Source organism: Oryctolagus cuniculus, chromosome 1 (genome assembly GCF_964237555.1).
Source record: "Oryctolagus cuniculus chromosome 1, mOryCun1.1, whole genome shotgun sequence".
Lineage (NCBI taxonomy): Eukaryota > Metazoa > Chordata > Mammalia > Lagomorpha > Leporidae > Oryctolagus > Oryctolagus cuniculus.
In genome coordinates, this window is record NC_091432.1 from 180,602 (window position 1) to 199,833 (window position 19,232).

Genomic DNA, 19,232 nt, shown 5'->3' on the forward strand with positions numbered 1-19,232 from the left:
TGCCTCTCTGTAACTCTGCCTTTCGAACTAAATAAATGAATCTTTAAAAAAAATCTTCAGAAACATCAGCGGGAAGGAACGCCCGTGCAGCTGACACTGAGCTGCGTGCTCGCGCTGGCTGCCCGGCCCTTGGGCAGCACTGGACTTGGCTTGTCCAGCTCACGGCCACCAGCACTGGGGTGGGGCTCACCGGGGCTGTGTGCAAATGTATTTGAAAGCCATAAGGAGAGACCTCCATCTGCTAGTTCACTGTGCAGACGGCTGAAGCCCGGAGCTCCATCCGGGTCTCCCGCGTGGGTGCGGGGCCCAGGCTCGTGGGGCAGCTCTGCTGCTTTCCCAGGCCGTCACCAGGGGGCTGGGTCGGAGGTGGGGCAGCGCCTCTGTGGGGTGCCCAAGCTACAGGGGACAGCTCAGCCCCGGCCTCTGTCACGAGGTGTGAGGGTGACAGGGGAGCTCCACACCCTGTCCTGGCCAAGTGGGGTGGCCCCCGGGAGCCCCGAGCTAGCAGCAGTGTGGCCGGTGCAGCACCCAACACTCCCCACAGACACACAGGGCAGCACAAGGGCTTTAATGGCGTTGGCTACAGCGCGGGGTGGGCGGGGCTCAGCAGATGACGCGCAGGGCCGGCCGGGCCTTCTCCAGGGCCTGTAGCTGCTCCTCCATCTCCTGCGTCCAGTAAATGTCGTACAGTCTGCAGCAGAAGGGGAGGGGCTTGGGTCTGGGGTCTGCTCCTGCCCCCACCCCCCCCACGCCCCGCTGCTCACATGAGGTACTGGAGGGTGCAGGCCGGCTGCCGGGCGCTGTCCAGGAGCTGCAGCAGCCCCGGGTCCCCCATGCAGTTGTTGCTGAGGTCCAGCTTCTGCAGGCTGGGGCTGACCAGCAGGACCGAGGCCAGGCTGCCACAGCCGCTGTCACTCACATCACAGTCCCCCAGGCTGGTGAGAGCAAGGCAGGGGTCAGGACCCACAGGGGCTGCGACCCCTGAGACACCTGCATGGGGCAGCCTGGGCCCCCGACGTCCTGGCCCCGGGCACTCAGAGCCTCGGAGAGGTGGGCAGACGGACTCAGGAGCAGCAGCGGCGGCCCAGGAAGGTCCCTGTGGTGCACACCAGGCTCCCAGGGTGCCTCGGTCCTGTCAGCCGGCCTGGACACAAAGTGGGGCCACGGCCACGGGGGACCTGGAGGGAGGGGCTTCTGGCCCCACGCCCAGCCCAGGACAGAGCCGAGGCCAGGGTGTCCGAGGGAGGGAGTGAGGGCATGCTCTGGACGTGTGCAGGATGTGGGGCAGGACCAGAGGCCATTGCTGGGTCCTGTGGGGGGCAAAGTCACAGAAGCACCAGGGACGCAGCAGAGTGAGCCAAGGCCCATATCCCGCAGAAGCACCCGGAACCCTGGGCGCGGGGTCAGAGGTCGCAGGAGCTGCCAGGGCACAGGGCTGAGGACGCCGGCGTCCCCGCGGCAGTGCCCGGGTGCTGTCCTGGCTCCAGCCTCCTGACAACGCTCCCCGGGAGGCTGCCGTGAGGGCTCAGGTTCTTGTGCACCTGCCGCCCACGCGGGGGACCAGAGTCCCGGGCATCGGGGAGTGGGCCGGCAGGTGGGAGCTCGCTCCACCTTTCTCCCCGGCCCTGTCTCCAGATGCGAGGGGAACAGAGGGCCGTGTCCGCACTCACCAGAGCACCTGCAGCACGCAGCCCGGCTGGCGCAGGCCCTGGCACAGCCCCTGCACGCCCGCGTCCCCCAGCTGGTTGCTGCTCAGCTGCAGCTCCAGGAGAGACCGGTTCTGGCCCAGCACGGAGCCGAAGTGGGGGCAGCAGGCGGCCGTCAGGTTGCAAGACTTTACCCTGCGGGAAGGGGGCGCTGCAGGGTGCCGGCCACTCTGGGGGGGGGGGTGTCCCAGGGCCCCACGCTCCACCCCACCCCCGCCGCGCCGCGCCGCGCGCCCGGGGCCGCTGCTGCTCACCACAGCGACTGCAGGCGGCAGCTGGGCTCCAGCAGGGCCTCGCACAGCAGCTGGGCCCCCTCGTCCCCCAGCGCGTTCCCGGCCACGCTGAGCTCCTTCAGGCTGTCCTTGGCTTTCAGCAGGCCGCTCAGGTCACGGCAGCCCTCGGCGGTGAGGCCACAGTCCCAGAGCCTGCAGGATGGGACGGACGCTGTCTCCGGGCGCCCCGCGCCCCCGCCGTGCCCGGCCCCGGCCCCCCACCCCGCCGTGCGGGACTCACCACAGGGTCTGCAGCCGCGAGCCCGGCTGCAGCAGGCCGGGGCACAGCGCGGCCAGCCCCGCGTCGCCCAGCGGGTTGTCGCCCAGGTGCAGCTCCTGCAGCGTGGCCGTGCCCGCCACGGCCTCCGCCAGCTCCCTGCAGTTGGCCGTCGTGACGCCACAGCTCTCCAGCCTGGGGAGAGGGTGCGCGTGAGGGCCCGCGCCCCACCCGCGCCCCAAGCCCCACGCCCGCGTCCCGCGTCCCGCACCGTACTTGAGCACCTCCAGCTGGGAGGCCGAGTCCTTCAGGCCCTGGCACAGCGCGCGGACGCCGGCTTCCCCAAGGTCATTGTTGCTCAGCGCCAGCTCCTTGAGGCCGGGCTTGGCCCGCAGCACGGAGGCCAGGGCCTCGCAGCTGGCGGCCGACAGCTTGCAGTACTCCAGCCTGGGGGAAGGCCTCGCGCTGGGCGCAGGGCTGCAGCCCCCGGCCCAGCCCGCCCTGCCCCCCCCCGTGCTGACCGCGAGCACCCAGGGCCTCCCCATGCCGGGCTCCGCGCGCAGGGGGCGGCCCAGGAGGGCGGCGGGCGTCACCTCAGCCTCTCCACGCAGCACTGCGCATCCAGCAGTCCCTGGCAGAGCAGCCGCAGGCCCGCGTCCCCCAGGGCGTTGTCGCTGAGCTGCAGCTCCCGCAGGCTGGGCATGGCGCGGAGGGCGCTGGGCAGGACCCCGCAGCCAGCCTCGGTCAGGCAGCAGGTCTGCAGGCTGCAGCGGGCAGGCGGGGCCGTCAGGGCTGCCCCCAGGCTGCGCCCGAGCCGCCCCGGCCCTGCCCCAGGCTGCCCCCAGCCGCCCCGCCCCCGCCCCAGGCTGCGCCCAGCCGCCCCCGCCCCTGCCCCAGGCTGCCCCCAGCCGCCCCCGCCCCAGGCTGTGCCCAGCCGCCCAGCCCCTGCCCCAGGCTGCGCCCAGCCGCCCCCTCTCCCAGGCTGCCCCCAGCCGCCCCCGCCCCAGGCTGCCCCCAGCCGCCCAGCCCCTGCCCCAGGCTGCGCCCAGCCGCCCCCTGCCCCAGGCTGTGCCCAGCCGCCCCCTGCCCCAGGCTGTGCCCGAGCCGCCCGGCCCCTGCCCCAGGCTGCGCCCAGCCGCCCTCCAGCACCTGAGCTTCCGCAGCTGGCAGCCGGGGCTCTGCAGGCCCTGCAGCACCAGGCCCACGCCCGCGTCCCCCAGCTCGTTGAGGTCCAGGCTGAGCTCGGTCAGGGCAGGGTTGGCCTGCAGGGCGGTGCTCACATCCCGGCACCGGGGCTCGGTGAGGCCACAGTCCTCAATCCTGCGGGCGGGGCCCGGTCAGCATGCGTCCAGGGGCTTGGGGGCCCCTACCCCACAGGCACCCCCAAGGGAACGGACACGGGAGAGGCGGAGCCAGCACCACCATCCCCCCACCGGCTCCAAGGAGGGCGGGAGGTCCTGCGGGGCAAACACCTTGGAGATGACCGGTGGCAGCCTCCCGGGGCAGATGGTGTCCCCAGCTGCCACTGTCCCCTCCTGAGCACCCCTGGGAGAGCCCAGGAAGAGAAGCGGGATGAAGTCGCCCGGGGAGGGAGCAGAGGGCCCCCTGGGGACCCTGGGGGAGCAGCCAAGCTCCAAGTGGCAGCGGGCTGAGCTGTGGGCAGTGGGGCGGCCGGGCCGAGAGGCCTTGTTGGGGCAGGCTCCGGCACCGGGCAGGGCCCACACTGTCCTCCCAACTCTTCCAAGTCTAAGATGGCTTCAGATTTGCCAGAGGAAAACCAGGACGGCAGGCACCGGGGCCGCGAGAGCCGCTGCACGGGGACAGGCTGGGTCCCGGGCCCTGACCGCCCCCGGGTCCTCAGCCCTGCCCAAGCCGCCGCGGGATTCTTGTATTTTTAAATGGCTGAAAAACCCCTAAGAGTCACAAGTGACCGGCTGCCAGGGCCGGGGCCGCGGTGAGCCACGTGGGCGCTGGCTCCACTTCCGACCCAGCTCCCTGCTGTGGCCTGGGAAGGCAGAGGAAGATGGCCCAGGCCCTTGGGCCCCTGCACCCCTGTGGGAGACCTGGGTGAAGCTCCTGGCTCCTGGCAGCAGCCTGGCCCAGTCCCGGCCGTTGCGGCCATCTGGGGAGTGAACCAGCGGACGAGGCTCTCGCTCTGTCACGCTGCCTCTCAAATAAATCAATCTTTTAAAATACCCAAACCGAACCAAGACAGACGCTGCCACAGCCCAGGGGCCCAGCCCCCGTGCAGAAGCAGCTGGCCCGTGTGTCCACCAGCTGACCTGACCACTGGGCACTGCTGGATCTGGGGCAGGAGCTCCGTCCACCCGGCGTCGGTCAGCTGCTGGAACTGGATGTCGAGGCTCATGGTGGGGGCCGCAGTGTGGTCCAGGCGGGAAGGAGAGTGCGTACCGGCCCAAGAGCTGCGGAACAGCAGGAGTCCAGATGCCCCTCCCACCACAGAACCCAGGAGGCTGGGGGCCCAGGCACGGCCTCCCTGCACCCAGGGCAGGGGCACAGCAGGTGTGCACCGGGAAGCCTCTGCCTCGAGGGGAAGGGGGGGCTGGGGCGGGGCCCGTGGTGGAGCCCCTCCCTCCCCACACTGCCAGCACCACAGTCCCACGAGGCCAGGACCCTGGACGTCACCCCACAGCGACGGGCACTCACGGGCGGCCACCCAGGTCCCAGCGTCCTGACAGCCTCCAGGCTGGGGCCCTCACCCTGGGCCAGCCCAGACCCAGCCCTAGGAGACGCCAGGCCACCAGCCAGGCGGGAGTGAGCGACAGCGAAGCTGAGCCCAGTCCCGGCCTGGAGACAGGCGGGGAGGGGGAGGGGCGCCCCCGAAGCCATCCGTGTCCCACGAAAGGTCAAGGCAGACCCGCAGCGCAGGAGAGGTTCCTGGTTCCCTGTAACCCTCAGCTTCCCGAAACACTCTCACGCGGTCACGCCCAGGCCGCCCCTGCTGGCCCAGGGCCCCAGGGAGCAGGGGCAGCTGAGACCAGGAGGCTGGGCGGCTGCTGACCGGTCTCAGCCCACCGCCAGCAGGGGAAACTGAGGCAAGGGCCGGGCGGACTCGGGCAGCCACACCCGCTGCCCAGAGAGGGCGTGGTCACCCAAACCCAGGGGCGCCTGAGGACCACCCTCTCCCACCAGGTTGCCGTTCCGACCCCTCCCCCAAGCGCCCCCCAGGGAGCACAGGGGCCCTCTGGTAACCTGGTAACGGAGAATCCCCACCCCCCGCTCTTCTGTTTCGGCCGCCACCAGCGTCAGGCCGGCGCCTCGGGGAGTCGGGAACCCTAGCAGCCTGGCTGTCCCGGACTGGTCCGCCCGGGGTTCTGAGCCTGCCCAGCCCCCGTCGGCCCCTCCAACCTGGTGGCTCCGGACGCTCCGCCACGTATCCCCGAGAGCGGACCGCGGAGAGAGACGGGCCGGTGCCGCGGTTACTCCTGCGCGGAGCGGACGGGGCGGGCAGAGGGCCCGGACCTGCGCGGGACCGGGGCGGGGCGGGGCGGGGCGCAGGCTCCATCCAGGCCCCCTCCAACCTCAGCTCCAGGCGCAGGCAGCCGGAGACCACCAGCTTCCGGAAGTCCTGGGTCCCCGCTCCCTCTGCTGCCCCCCGCAGGCGGGCGGGTACGGACCCCCCCCCCGGGGGGGGGCCCAGACTCGCGCTTTGCGGCCAGGCCTGGAACGGTGGCCACACGGAGAGAACCCAGCGCGGGCCTCCTGACGGGTTACAGCCCCGGACACAACCTCATGTCCACCCAGGAACACGGTTAAACCATCACGACTCACCCGCCCCGCGCACTGGGGAAGCCAGCGTGGACCCCTGGCAGCTTGGCCTGCCCCATCACCTGCCGGCTCTCGCCCTGGGGAGGCCGCAGGTGCTGCTCCAGACTGGCCCAGCCACCAGTGCGGGAGACCGGGACAGAGCTGGCCGGCCCCTCTGGGGAGTGAAGCGCCGGGTGGAAGACCCTGCCTCTGTCACTGTCAGATAAGTCACATTTTAAAAGGAGCAGGGAGTGCCACCATGTCCCTCGATTCCACGGCTCACTGCGCAGAGACTGCGCCCTCACTGGTGAAGTTTAAGGGGTCAGAGGGGGCCTGGTGGGGCTCCCAGGCAGGCAGAGGGAAGCTGAGAGCCAGCAGGTGGCCCCGAGTCCAGGGTCACGGACACCACTTGGCAGACCTGGCCTTATCGCTGTGGTGCCCAGGGCCAGCAGTGTGGGCCGACCTGGGAGCCTGCAGCTGGGCTGTGGACTGGGGTCAGCTCTTGGGGGTCACAGGGTGAGAAGTTACTCAAGGCGGGGTGGTCGCTCAGCATGCCTGTCGCCCCCGCTGGCAGGGCCAGGGCCCCAAGTCGGAGCCCAGGTGACTGGCAGGCACAGACCACCCCCAAGGGCTCGCGAGGGCAGGCTCTGGGTGTGCCTGGTGCCACGCCAGAGCGGGGCAGGGACAAGGGCCGGGGTGAGGACCAGGGGCTGTGGGTGCACTGATCCCCGACTTCCACCGCCTGCAGCAGTGGCCGGAAGTGCTTCCGTGCCCGCCTTCTGGGACAGGCACACCCTGCAGTCAGCCCAGGGAGAGAGACCAGGGCCCGGCGCCACACCGGCACCCATGTGGGCACCGGTTCGAGTCCCGGCTCCTCCACTTCCGAAGCAGTGCCCGGCTAATGAATGGCCTGGGACGGCACTGGAAGAAGGCCCAAGTCCTTGGGCCCCTGCACCCACATGGAGACCTGGAAGAAGCTCCTGGCTTCAGCCTGGCCCACGCCCAGCCAGCCATTGTGACCATTTGGGGAGATTTCCTCCCTCCCCCCCAGCTCTGCCTTTCAAATCAATTAAAGTAGGCGTGACAGGCACCTGTCACCTCCACGCCAGCCCAACGGGCTTCGGCAGCGTGGCCAGGCGCAGGCTGTGGCGTGGGGCAGGAGGCTGCCCTGGGCGGTCAGCAGGGTCGCTCCAGCCGCCCGCCGCGGGGAGAGGGGAGAAGGCAGGTGCCCCGGGCGCCCCCAGCCCTGCGGACGCCTGCGTTAAGCTCGAGGGCCACAGGACCCCACCCCAGCCGTGTAGCCCCCAGCAGCCGGGTTATGGCACCGCCGTGACCCGCCTTTCGGACCCCCAGGCGCTCCGACATTGCCTGCGGCGCCTACGGTGAGAGCAGCCCCGTACCACGGGGCTTCGGCGGCCGCGTGAGCCCCAAAAACGTCCCGGCCCCGCCAGCGCCCCTGCGGCTCCGAGGCCCAGGGACCCCCGAGGGCGCGCCCGGGCCTCCACGACTCCACGGGGCGGCCTCCTCGGGGCGGCCGCTCGCAGGAACGAGGGCACGAGTTACGCAACTCGGGGCAGCAGGCCGGGTGGGGACAGCCCAGCCCCGAGAAGCGGACTCCCAGTCTGCTGCGCGCCGGACGCGCTCGGCGCGGTGACGTCATCGGGGCGCGCCCAACCTCCGCCGGGCGGTGCCGCCGCCCGGGGATCCCCAGCCCCACCCCGCCCCGGCAAGGCCCGCGGACCCCCGACCCCGCACCGGCCCCCCACCGGCCCCGGCTCGGGAGCGCGCGTCTCGCCCGGGCAGCCCGGGCCGCAGTGCAGCCCGGCGCGCGCCCACATCCGCGGGAGGCCCGTCCTAGGCCGCGCCGCAGCGGACCGGCCCACCCCGGCCGGACGGCCGTCCGCCTGGCCGCGGGCGCACGCGGCGCGCGAGAGCCTGACCTGGAGACGACCGCGGGCTGTCGCTGCGCGGGACACCGACGGCGGGACGGTCGGCTTCGGCGAGGGCTCCAGCTGCGCGGGGCCGGCCTGGCCGGGCGGGGCCGGCTCGAGGGGCGGGGCCGGGCCGGGCGCGTGGTGCGCGGGGCCGGGTCGCGGGCACCGTGCCTCCGACGGAGACAGGAGGCGAGGGGCTAGGGTCGCTTGGGCAGCGCCCTGAGCACCGGCTTCTGCTGGAGCGGAGGCAGGGGGGTGACCTGGCTGCGACGCGGTTACAGAGACCCCGACCAGCCGGCGGAGCTGCTGCGGGGCCCTGGGTCTGGGTCCGCTTCCCCGTGGCCAGGAGTGCGGATGCGGGGTGAGGGTCCCTGGAGACGGACGCGCCGCCCAGAGGTGCCTCTATCCCTGTGCACGCTCCGGGTCGCTCAGAGGTGCTCTGGCTAGCTTTGATTGGCGGGTGACCCGGCCGGGTGGGGTCCCTCGGCCTGGGGTTCCTGTAAGTGGTGGCTGCTGTCCGCCCTGACCTGCACTTTCCTAATGGACCCCTCAGGACCAAACTGACCAACAGGGTTTCCTGCGGGCAGCGGTCACTCCCTCACTCAGCGACAGCCGGAGGCTGGGTCCTTCCTGTCCCTGCCGGGCTCTGTCTCTGTCCCCCGTTTCTTGGCCTTGAGGCAGCAGGGCCCACGCTCGGCTTCCTGCTGTTCAAGGGGCGTCGTGTGGTGCCTTCAGGACGCACGAAGGGGCAGTGGCTGGGGTGGCTGTGGGGGTGCAGCTGCCTCACTGCCCAGAGCAGTGCAAGCTGGGGAACCGGAAGCCCCCAGACAGCTTTCGGTCATGGACAGGCCGCGCGCCGGGTCACTCTCCCGGTCACAGATGGGTAACCGGCTGCTGTGTGAACCCCAGGAAGGCCAGGGCACACCCGCCTCCGTCTCCCAGGGGAAGCCAGGCCCCGGCAGCCCCCTTCCCTTGCTCCGGGGGGCGAGGCCGTGACCTTGTGAGCCCCTCTGGGGGCTCTGGCCCCTGGTGCTCAGCCACAGTTTCTGAAGCTTCCTGGGCAGTCCCCACTGCACCCCCAGCCCGCGACAAAGCTGCTTCCAGCCAGGAAGGCTCTGGGTCTGGGGTCTCCACGTGGGTCACCCCCGCCTGCCCAGGCGCACCTGCTCAGTGACCTGCACTCGGCCACGCACAGGTCCAGGGGCAGGGGCAGGAATCAAAAGCGATGCTGTGACATTTCAGCTAGCAAACAGCACGGCACAGTGTCTCCCACAGAGCTTGCACTGAGGGGCTGCTGCCAGGAGGGGGCGGGCACACAGTGCCCGGATCCCCCAGGTCTTGAGTTCCAATCCCTGCCCCTGGGATGCGGTGGGGCCGGCGCTGGGCACGGGAACACCAGCTGTCCTGTGGTGTCCTCACCAGAAGGTGCAATCCTCTTAGGCAGAGAGAGATTGAAAGTCTTCCATCCACTGGTTCACTCCCTAGATGGCCCAACAGCAGGGCTGGGCCAGGCTGCAGCCAGGAGCCTCCTCCAGGTCTCCCGCGTGGGTGCGGGGGCCCAGGGACTTGGGCCGTCTTCACTGCTTCCCAGGAGCGCGAGCAGGTTGCTGGATGGGAAGAGGAGCAGGGGGACCCCAGCACCACAGGTAGAGGGTTAAGCTACTACGCCGCCAGCACCAGCACCAAGAGCTGAATCTTAAAGAGAATTAGGATTGTTTTTAGACACGTACTTATCGTACTTATTTTAAAATATTTGGGTGATCATTATATGATGAAATCTGGTTTAGGGGCCGGTGCTATGGCGTAGCTGGTAAAGCCGCCACCTGCAGTGCCAGCATCCCGTATGGGCTCTGGTTCCAGTCCCGGCTGCCCCACTTCTGATCCAGCCCCCTGCTAGTGGCTGGGAAAGCAGCGGAGACGATCCAGGTGCTCGGGCCCTGCACCCACGTGCAGCTTCTTCCAAAGCTCCTGGTTCTTGGCTTTGACCTGCCATTGTGGCCATTCGGGACTGAACCAAAGGATGGAAGTCTGTCCTCTCTCCACTACTGTGCCTTTCAAATAAATAAATCTGTTCTAAAAAACTCTCCTTTTAATTCTTATTTGAGACAGAGAGCTCCCATTCACTGGTTCTCTCCCCAGACGGCCGCAGTGGCCAGGGCTGGGCCAGGCTGAAGCCAGGTGCCTGGAGCTCTGTCCGGGTCTCCCGCGTGGGACAGAAGTACCGGAGCCGTCACTGCCCCCTCCCGGGGTGTGCACTTACCAGAGCTGGAGCCGGGGCAGAGCCGAGCCCGGACCCCCCAGGGGTCCCACCACACGTGCCCATGAGAAATCCTTGCGGGCTAGCGTAGTGGGTGCAGGCCACGCCCCCGGGCTCCCAGTCCACTGGGAGCAAATGACATCGCCGGCAGAGAGGAAAGCCACCGTGACCTCGGGATCTCAGAGACTTGGGGGTCACACTTAGCAGCCATCATAAACTGCAGGATTTATGTGATATCTGAATCTCAACCTCTCGGGGGGGGGGGGGAAGAGCAGCAGGTGTCGGGCCGAGAAGGGGCAGGGCCACTCCCTGGCGGGTCAGCAGAGGACCAGGACCCGAGGCCTCCCACCCTCACTCAGGATCACTGCACTCCAGCCCCCAGTGAAGCCAGCGCCAGTCCCCAGCTCCCTGGGGACGACCCCAGGACTGCGGTCTCATCCCCAGGGTTTTTTCTGGAACCCCAAGGTCCTGGGCAAGTGAGCACCAGGAGTGTGGCCAGGGCCCACCGTGCTGTCACCATGACCAGTGGAGCAGAGCCCCAGGGCCGGGCGCGGGACCCCGGAGTCAAGGACAGCAGCCGGCTCCCCGCTCCACGTCACAAACACCGACTTGGTTCCGGACAGCGGCAGGGGTCGGCTCTGTCCCTGGTTTCAGACACTTTGGTAGTTTCGGTGAACACAGACAAGAGAACAAAGTGCGTGCCGCCCAGATGAGGAGAAACCTCTCCACCCTGAGCAGTATCTCACCTCACACCTGGAAGACTGGCAAGCAGCCACCCGCCAGAACCGGCTGGATCTGGCCAGCAGCCACCTGTGAGAACCAGCTGTAGACAGTGAGGTGAGCAGTGTGGTGCGTGCGCCGTGCGGCGCCCCCGCCCCAGCCCTGCGGTGCTCCCGGTGTCCTAGCTGAGCCGAGCCACCTCCTACCCACATTGCTGACTCCTGGCAGGGCCGTGCGGCCTCAGCCGTTCAGTGAGCTGCTGTGTGACCCGAGCTTGCTTGCTTTGGTCTCCTGGCTCCTTCCGCCTTTGGCGAGTGGTAAACATGGTGTGGGCCAGCGCTGCAGCACAGCGGGTCAGGCCGTGGCCTGCAGTGCCAGTGTCCCATGCAGGCGCTGGTTTGAGTCCCGGCTGCTCCACTTCCGATCCAGCTCTCTGCTGTGGCCTGGGAAAGCAGTGGAGGACAGCCCAAGTCCTTGGGCCCCTGCACCTGCACGGGAGACCGGGATGGAGCTCCTGGCTTCGGCCTTGCCCAGCCTTGGCCAATGCACCATTTGGGGAGTGAACCTGCAAATATTAGATTTCTAACTCTGCCTTTCAAGTAGATTTAAAAAACTAAATAAATAAAAGACGTGCAGGCCAGCACCGAGGCCTTCCCTCTGCCTGTGAAACCCCACTTGGCCCCGAGACCTCAGCTGGCCCCTGGAACAGGTCCGGGGTGTAGCCCAGGTGGGCACAGGCCCAGGGTGCCTGGGGTGGGAGGGGCTGTGGTCAGGGACAGGTGTGGCTGCCCCAGGTAAGGAGCAGGAGCCCGAGCTGGGGGAGGCCTGGTCCTGGTCTGTGCGGCAGGTGGCAGGTGAGGGGTCTGGGTCTGACCGTCAGCAGTCCCCTGGCCGACTCATGGGCACCGTGGGCGTGGCGTCTCCCACCCTCCCACCTGGCCCCAGCTGTCTTGGGTGAATCCTAACCTGGCTCCTCTGCTCAGCCCTACCCCACCCGACAGGAAGAAGCCCCTAGGGGGATGGGGATCTAGGGGGGACCCGAGGGAAGGGGGCCCAGGGAGACGAGGGCAGCAGGGACGCAGCCCGGAGCACTCTCCTGCCACAGGACTGGGACAACAACCCCTAACAAAACAGTGCAGGTGGTGAGAGGTGCTAACCTGGGCTGGGGGCCTGCAGTGTGCTGAACTGGGACGGGGCCTGGAGCCTTGCACCTGCAGATCCCCGGAGGGCGGGACCTGGAGGGAGGGGCGGGGCCGTGGGCCTGCAAGGCTGGGTGGCAATGCGATGGGACCACTTTGAGACGTCCTCCCAGGAGACTACACATCGGCTGCTCAGAAACTGAAAAACCCAAACAGGACGGAAACCAGCACCTGGCACACGGCGCTTCCCGGCGTGGAAACAGCACAGGAACAACAGGACAGGGGCTGAACCAGCACCAGACCCCACCCCTCCCCAGGGGCCCGTGCTCCTCACACCCCCAGACAGGCCAGGCCCTGTGCCCACACTCAGCAGCGTGAGAGAATCCGGCATGTGACGAGGACCACGGCGGTGAGAACACCCGGCCTCTGCCCAGGCGCAGGCAAGGGGGGCGGGCAGGCGTCCACTCTGAGCATCCGGCCCCCGTCTGGGAACCAGGAAGCCAGAGCTCTGGGGTGTTTGCTAGCGGCCACAGGCAAGCCTGGGCCCGCACCGCACCACACCGCACCGCACCGCACCGCACCGCGGCAGCCTGCAGAGCCTAGGGAGCGGGCCGGGCAGGGCAGAGGCCAGCCAGGCCGCCGCAACCCACGCCAGAGTGCCCGGTGCAGTCAGGGCACAGGGGAGGCGGCTCCGGCAGCTGGGGCCCTGCCATGTAGGGGCCAGTCCCAGCTCAGCGGGGGCCACAGTCCCCCTCCCTTCACTGACCCTTCCATGCAGAGAAAGCAGTCCAGGGGCTGTCCACAGCAGGGTCTGGTCCACCCATCCCCTATGCCCAGCAGCCTGCAGGCCACTGCGGACCTGTGTGCAGCTGCCAGCCCCCCCCCCCCCCGCCCAACCAGACGCTATGGCCTGGTGCTGCCCCAAGTCTGGCACTGCCTCCCACCATTCCGGGGTGGGGCTCACCTGTCCCCTCCCCCTTCAGGACACAAGCAAGCATCTCTCCAGGGGTCCACGGACCCAGGCCTGATGACCAGGGGCACCCTGAGCCCCACAGGTCCTGTGACAGGCCTCCCGGGGGCACCCCGAGCCCCACAGGACGGAGGATCCCCCAGGACGTACAGGAGGGCCTGTGCGCAGCACAGCAATCGTCCCACAGCAGCGGCTGGGGCTCACGGCTGGAGCCCATCCTGGGAGAGCCCAGGGCTGCCCTCTCCCCACTGAGGCCACTCGGGTCTCCTCCCACCCCGAGGCCACAGCCTGACCCCACAGGGTGGCCCTGAGACCCTGGGACGTTCACACCAATCCCAGACTCTGCACGCACAGCCACCAGGGTGCACAGAGGCCCGCATGGGTGCCCAAGGGGAGAGGGGAGGTGGACAGGACAGAGCCTGAGGGGGCCTAGCAGCACTGACGGCCCCGGCCAGTGGCGGTGGGAGAGGGAGCTCAGGCCGGCAGGGCACACAGCACTGGGCCTCCCTCCAGTCTGCTGGTGCAGCCAGACCCTGGGGGCCTCGTCAAAACCCAGCCCCTGCCAGGGGGAAGAGCCCGGGGGGCTGAGCGGGCACCCAGCCCCACGCCCCTGGTCACACGTGAGGCGGCTCCAGCACCAGGCCAGCTGGGGCAGGGAGTGCGGCGAGTGCCCAGGGCCCCAGACAGGCACTGACTATGCTCAGAGACCCTGCAGCCCCTCTAGGCACCCTCCAGGCGTCAGGACCACCGGGTGTGTGGAATCCACATCTCCACCCAGAAGCAGTAGGGAGAGGCCTCAGGCAGACCCGCGGAGCCAAAGACAGGACGCAGAGTCCAGTAGTGTGTGCGCACGGTCCAGCCCCCGCAGAGGTGACAGGGGGTTGGGGCCGGCAAAGTCTCTCCCACCTGAGTTCTGGCCAGGACCACAGCCCAGGCAGAACCCACACAAGGGAGCCTGGCCGCCCTCTAGCCTCTCGAGGACGGTTCCAGGGACCAGGGGCCCCTGCAGAGCCCAGGGCTGCAGGCCTGTCGCCCCCCCCTCATCAGGCCACGCTCCCTGAAATCCCAACTGACCTCACGGTCAGGGACCCAAGTGCCCAAGGAGCAAGCAGGGCCCCGTCCCTCCCACCACAGGCCCCAGGCTGCAGCCTCACAGGACCCTGGCCGCAGCCCTGCCACTGCAGACCCAGAGCTGGCCCAGAGACACCCCCTGCACAGCGGTCCCTGCACCCAGCCCCTCAAAAGGCCAGTGCCCAGGGCGGCCCCTGACATGATGTCACGGCCCGACAGACCCCAGGGTCCAGCCCACCGGGAGGGAAGCTGGGTACCCTGAGGTCACTGCCTGTGAGTCCTCACCCGGCCTTTGTGTGGGACGGAGCACGCCCTGCAGGGACTGGATAGGGCTTCAACCTGAGGCCTAGGGCAGGCCGGGCACCAGGGCCCGCGCAGCCCTGGAAGGCAGCCCAGGGCGTGCCAAGCCTTCTGTGTGCAGTAGGCAGCTCCCGGGGGCTGGGTGCACCCCGAGGGACGCTTGCTGACCTCACACGACTCTTCGGAGCAGACAGCACAGGCAGGCTGGACGCCGTCCGGCCACCCAAGGAGGCAGGGAGGGCACACACAGGGCACTAGGACCCTGCTGCGGGCAGGGCTGCTGGACAGCGGGCAGTGCTGGCCCAGGTTGGTCCCTTGCCCGGCTGTCCTTGGCAGCCACTCTGGCCCCAAAAGCTCCCGCTCAGAACAAGGAGGCCGCAGGGTAGGCCGCCCCAGCCTCGGGCCCCTGCCCCGCGGTGAGACGCGGCCCCCACCGTCCAGCTGTCTACGGGAAGCAGGGACGCAGCCGGGGGGCGGCCAGGGCTCCCAGCGCCCAAGCCAGACGTGGGGGACGGGACCTTCAAATAATTTACTGCGATTCAGCCCGCACCCGACAGGAGCCCGGAGGCGGGAGCCCGCACCCGACAGGAGCCCGGAGGCAGGAGGGGGCCGGGGCCGGGGCCGGGCCGCTGGGGGCCGCCGAGTCTGAGAAACGTCCACAGGAGGGTCAGCGGTGGCCTCTGACCACGACCCGGGCTGGCCGGGCTCCAGCGCTCCTTCCTCCTCCTCCTCCTCCTCCTCCTTCTTCTGTCCGCACGCCGCCTCCCCGCATCCGGCACCTCCGCGATTCGAGCCTGCGCCCGGCAGGGCAGAGAACATGGCTGAGCCTGGGCTGGGGACCAGGCAGGGGCCGGGCGGGCAAGCGGGGGCGCCGGGAGGACGTGGGGGTGGGGAGGACCCCTGCGGGCAGCAGCAGGGAGGACGTGGGGGAGGACAGGGGGCGGGCGCGGGAGGTGGGTGGGTGTGGGGCCGGGTGGGGCCAAGAGAATGCTGGGCACAGGGGCCTGGAGGACGTGGGGGCGGGCATGGAGCAGGTGTGGGGGCGGGTGTGGGGCCGGGAGGGCCGGGAGGATGTGGTGGGGGGGCCGGGCAGGGGCCAGGAGGATGCGGGGCGCGCGTGGGGCTGGGCAGGGGCGTGGGGCTGGGCGGGGGCCGGGAGGGCGTGGGTGCACGGGGGCGGGGGCCGGGCGGGGGTGTGGGACCGGGCGGGGGCGTGGGGCACGTGTGGGGCCGGGCAAGGGTGTGGGGCCGGGAGGGCGTGGGGCGCACGGGGGCGTGGGGCCGGGCAGGGGCGTGGGGCTGGGCAGGGGTGTGGGGCACATGTGGGGCCGGGCAAGGGCGTGGGGCCAGGCGGGGGTGTGGGGCACGTGTGGGGCCGGGCAGGGGTGTGGGGCACATGTGGGGCCGGGCAAGGGCGTGGGGCCGTGCAGGGGCGTGGGGCCGGGCGGGGGCCGGGAGGGCGTGGGGCACATGTGGGGCCGGGCGGGGGCGTGGGGCACGTGTGGGGCCGGGCAAGGGCGTGGGGCCGGGCGGGGGCGTGGGGCCGTGCAGGGGCGTGGGGCCGGGCGGGGGCGTGGGGCTGGGCGGGGGCGTGGGGCTGGGCGGGGGCGTGGGGCACGTGTGGGGCCGGGCAAGGGCGTGGGGCCGGGCGGGGGCGTGGGGAACGTGTGGGGCAAGGGCATGGGGCCGGGCGGGGGCGTGGGGCCGTGCGGGGGCGTGGGGCACACGGGGGCGTGGGGCCGGGCAGGGGCGTGGGGCCGGGCGGGGGCGTGGGGCCGGGCAGGGGCGTGGGGCCGGGCGGGGGCGTGGGGCACACGGGGGCGTGGGGCCGGGCAAGGGCGTGGGGCCGGGCGGGGGCGTGGGGCCGGGCAGGGGCGTGGGGCCGGGCGGGGGCGTGGGGCACACGGGGGCGTGGGGCCGGGCAGGGGCGTGGGGCCGGGCGGGGGCGTGGGGCCGTGCAGGGGCGTGGGGCCGGGCGGGGGCGTGGGGCCGGGCGGGGGCGTGGGGCCGGGCGGGGGCGTGGGGCACGTGTGGGGCCGGGCAAGGGCGTGGGGCCGGGCGGGGGCGTGGGGCACGTGTGGGGCCGGGCAAGGGCATGGGGCCGGGCGGGGGCGTGGGGCCGGGCGGGGGCGTGGGGCACGTGTGGGGCCGGGCAAGGGCGTGGGGCCGGGCGGGGGCGTGGGGCACGTGTGGGGCCGGGCAAGGGCATGGGGCCGGGCGGGGGCGTGGGGCCGGGCGGGGGCGTGGGGCCGTGCAGGGGCGTGGGGCCGGGCGGGGGCGTGGGGCCGGGCGGGGGCGTGGGGCCGGGCAGGGGCGTGGGGCACACGGGGGCGTGGGGCCGGGCAGGGGCGTGGGGCCGGGCGGGGGCGTGGGGCCGGGCGGGGGCGTGGGGCCGGGCAAGGGCGTGGGGCCGGGCGGGGGCGTGGGGCCGGGCGGGAACCCACGGGCCGGCGGCCCCGGCTCACCTGCTCAGGACAGCACACACTTGCAGCTCAGACAGCCGCGGCCGCTCTCGTCGGGCGGGTTCAGCTTCCGCAGCTTATGCTGCCGGATCTCCCGCACCAGCGTGTAGAACGCGTCCTCCACGCCCTGGAAGGGAGGAGCGGGCTCAGGGCGCGGCCACCGGGGGACCCGCTGTTTCCCGCCGAGGGCTCAGGCTGAACCCTTGCCCCTCCCTGCTCGTCGGCAGCTTCCCGGGCCGCCCCCGTGGGCAGGCTCACCTCCCCACCCCAACTCTGCGCCCGGCTGGTGAGCTACAGGGCTCAGAACCCACAGGAACCCGTGGGACACTGGGGACAGAGGGGCAGGGGCCCAGGGTCACCGCTCCAGCCTGGCTCAGGGCAGCTCTCTCTAGGGACCCCCCCTCCCCTGGGGCTGCGTCAGCCCAGGACTGCAGGGCGTGAGCCCAGACCCCGGCCCTCGCCTCCCTCACTGCCCTGCCGTCCGGGGAGACTTACAGCGCGAGGGGCCGCTGGGTCACATGGGTCCCGGGGGGTCCCAGAGGGTCCCGGAGCTGGAGCCAGAGCCAGAGCGGCTGCCCTGCGTCGAGGGAGAGGGGCTGTGAGCACTGCTCCCTGGCGGGGGCGGGGTGGGGCCGGGGCGTCCCTGGGCGGCTGGGGGCGGGGCCGGGCTCACCTGCCGCGTCTTGGCCGAGGTCTCGATATAGGGGACGCCGTAGCTGCGGGCCAGGTCCTGCGCCTGCCGGGACTCCACGGTGCGCGCCGCCAGGTCGCACTTGTTCCCCACCAGCACCATGGGCACGTCGTCCGAGTCTTTCACCCGCTTGATCTGCTCCCTGGGAGCGGCAGGCGTGAGCCGGGGCGCGCACTGCCGGCCTGGCCAGCGCCCCCGTGCGCGCCCCGCGGCGCTCACCTGTACTGGTGGATGTCCTCGAAGGACTTGGTGTTGTTGATGGCGAACACGCAGAGGAAGCCCTCGCCCGTGCGCATGTACTGGTCCCGCATGGCGCTGTACTCCTCCTGGCCCGCCGTGTCCAGGATGTCCAGCAGGCACGTCTCCCCGTCGATGACCACCTGCTTCCGGTACGAGTCCTGCGGGAGGCGGCGTCTCAGGGACCGCGTGGCGGCAGGCTACCGGCGCTGGCCGCCCAGGGGAGGGGTCGCCGGGCTCACCTCGATGGTGGGGTCATATTCGTCCACGAAGTGGTTCTGGATCAGCTGGATGGTCAGTGCGCTCTTGCCTACACCGCCGGCGCCCACCACCACCAGCTTATACTCCGTCATCGCGCGCTGCTCGCGGGCTGCCCGGCGCTGTGGGGTCTCCTGCCCCGCCTGCCAAGGAGGGCCACGCTCAGCCAGGCCCGCAGCTCCGACGGCCAGGACGGCGGCCCAGCTGCCCACCTGGGCCAGCCGCCATCCAGGGGGCGGGAGGGGTGCCGCCTCCCCACCCCGCCGCACCAGCGACAGCGTGAGCAAGGCAGGGCGCCTACCCCCAAAGGCAGGGCTGACAGCTGAGAGCTTCTCCCAACCACGCACCCAAATTAGAAGCTGCTGTGTAGGCAGAACGCACAACCCGCAGGGCCTGAGGGCTGAGGTTAGCCTCCCAGAACAGGTCCTGCCGCGGCCGGCCGGGCCACAGCCTGCCCAGGCAGGCCAGCGTCAGCCAGCCGCCGGGCCCGGGGGTGCGTCCGAACAGCATTACCGAGCGCGCACCGCATGCAGGTGCCGCCGCGGCCCGAGGGACAGGGGGCCTGGGGCGCAATCCCCGCCCTCTGGGGTCCCCAGGATGTCGGCTCCCCGGGGTGTCCACCGGCCCCAAAGTCCTCGGAGAAACGCGCAGGGGTTCCGGCAAACAGGGGCTCAGCCCTAGCGCAGGGGCAGCGCAGGGGAGGCCCGGACCCCGAGCCGGCGCGCCCCGGGTCGCGGCGTGCAGGGCGGGGCGCCCTGGCGGCCCTGAGGGCCACGGTGGCCGCGGCGCTGGGCCTCTCCGAGCCCTGGGCAGCGCGGGGAGGAGACGGCGCCCGGCGCCATGGCGCAGGCGGGGCCTGGTCCCGGGGGCCCGCAGCCACAGGGACGCCAGGAAGGGGCCGCGGACGCCGCCCCCCGCCCCGCCGCCGCCCCCGGCCCGCACGCGCGCCCGCCCCGCGCCGCCGCCAGCAGGGCCGGGAGGGGGCGCCGGGCCCCCGCCCCCGCCCCGCCCGCACTCACCGCTCACGGGCGCGACTGCCCCCGGGGCCGGGGCCGGGGCGGGGGCGGGGGCGGGCGCGGGGTCCAAGCGCGCGGCTCGCCCCGCGCATGGGCTCCGTCCGCGCCGGGTGCGGCTCAGGCTGCGGGCGCCGGCAGCGGGCGACGGACACTCGACCGCGGCCGCGCCTGCCCCGCCCCCGCGCCCGTCCGTCAGCCCGGCGCAGCCTATCAT

At 71.3% G+C, this 19,232-nt stretch overlaps 2 protein-coding genes across 5 annotated transcripts; both read right to left on the reverse strand.

Annotated features, from left to right (window-relative positions):
- Nucleotides 1-547: 547 nt before the first annotated feature.
- RNH1 (ribonuclease/angiogenin inhibitor 1) lies at nucleotides 548-8,060 on the reverse strand. Of its 3 annotated transcripts, none has more exons than XM_051830650.2 (10): nucleotides 7,904-8,060; nucleotides 4,478-4,618; nucleotides 3,345-3,515; nucleotides 2,789-2,959; nucleotides 2,472-2,642; nucleotides 2,220-2,390; nucleotides 1,961-2,131; nucleotides 1,671-1,841; nucleotides 765-935; nucleotides 548-691 (listed from the first exon to the last, which is right to left on the reverse strand). In XM_051830650.2, exons 2-10 carry the CDS (start codon nucleotides 4,561-4,563, stop codon nucleotides 604-606), a joined length of 1,371 nt encoding a protein of 456 aa, XP_051686610.2. In that variant the 5' UTR covers nucleotides 4,564-4,618; nucleotides 7,904-8,060; the 3' UTR covers nucleotides 548-603. The 3 variants fall into 3 exon arrangements, with proteins under 3 accessions (XP_051686610.2, XP_069911053.1, XP_069911073.1); XM_070054952.1 differs by lacking the exon at nucleotides 7,904-8,060 and adding an exon at nucleotides 5,565-7,643; XM_070054972.1 differs by lacking the exon at nucleotides 7,904-8,060 and adding an exon at nucleotides 4,863-5,523.
- A 6,804-nt stretch (nucleotides 8,061-14,864) lies between these two features.
- Nucleotides 14,865-19,205, reverse strand: HRAS (HRas proto-oncogene, GTPase). 2 transcript variants are annotated; one of them, XR_011381420.1, is made up of 7 exons: nucleotides 19,022-19,205; nucleotides 17,987-18,145; nucleotides 17,727-17,905; nucleotides 17,490-17,649; nucleotides 17,312-17,393; nucleotides 16,820-16,943; nucleotides 14,865-15,148 (listed from the first exon to the last, which is right to left on the reverse strand). XR_011381420.1 is itself a non-coding variant. In XM_051830659.2 (6 exons), exons 2-5 carry the CDS (start codon nucleotides 18,095-18,097, stop codon nucleotides 16,824-16,826), a joined length of 570 nt encoding a protein of 189 aa, XP_051686619.1. In that variant the 5' UTR covers nucleotides 18,098-18,145; nucleotides 19,022-19,205; the 3' UTR covers nucleotides 14,865-15,148; nucleotides 16,820-16,823. The 2 variants fall into 2 exon arrangements, 1 of the variants encoding a protein (XP_051686619.1); XM_051830659.2 differs by lacking the exon at nucleotides 17,312-17,393.
- Between the last annotated feature and the right edge of the window lie 27 nt (nucleotides 19,206-19,232).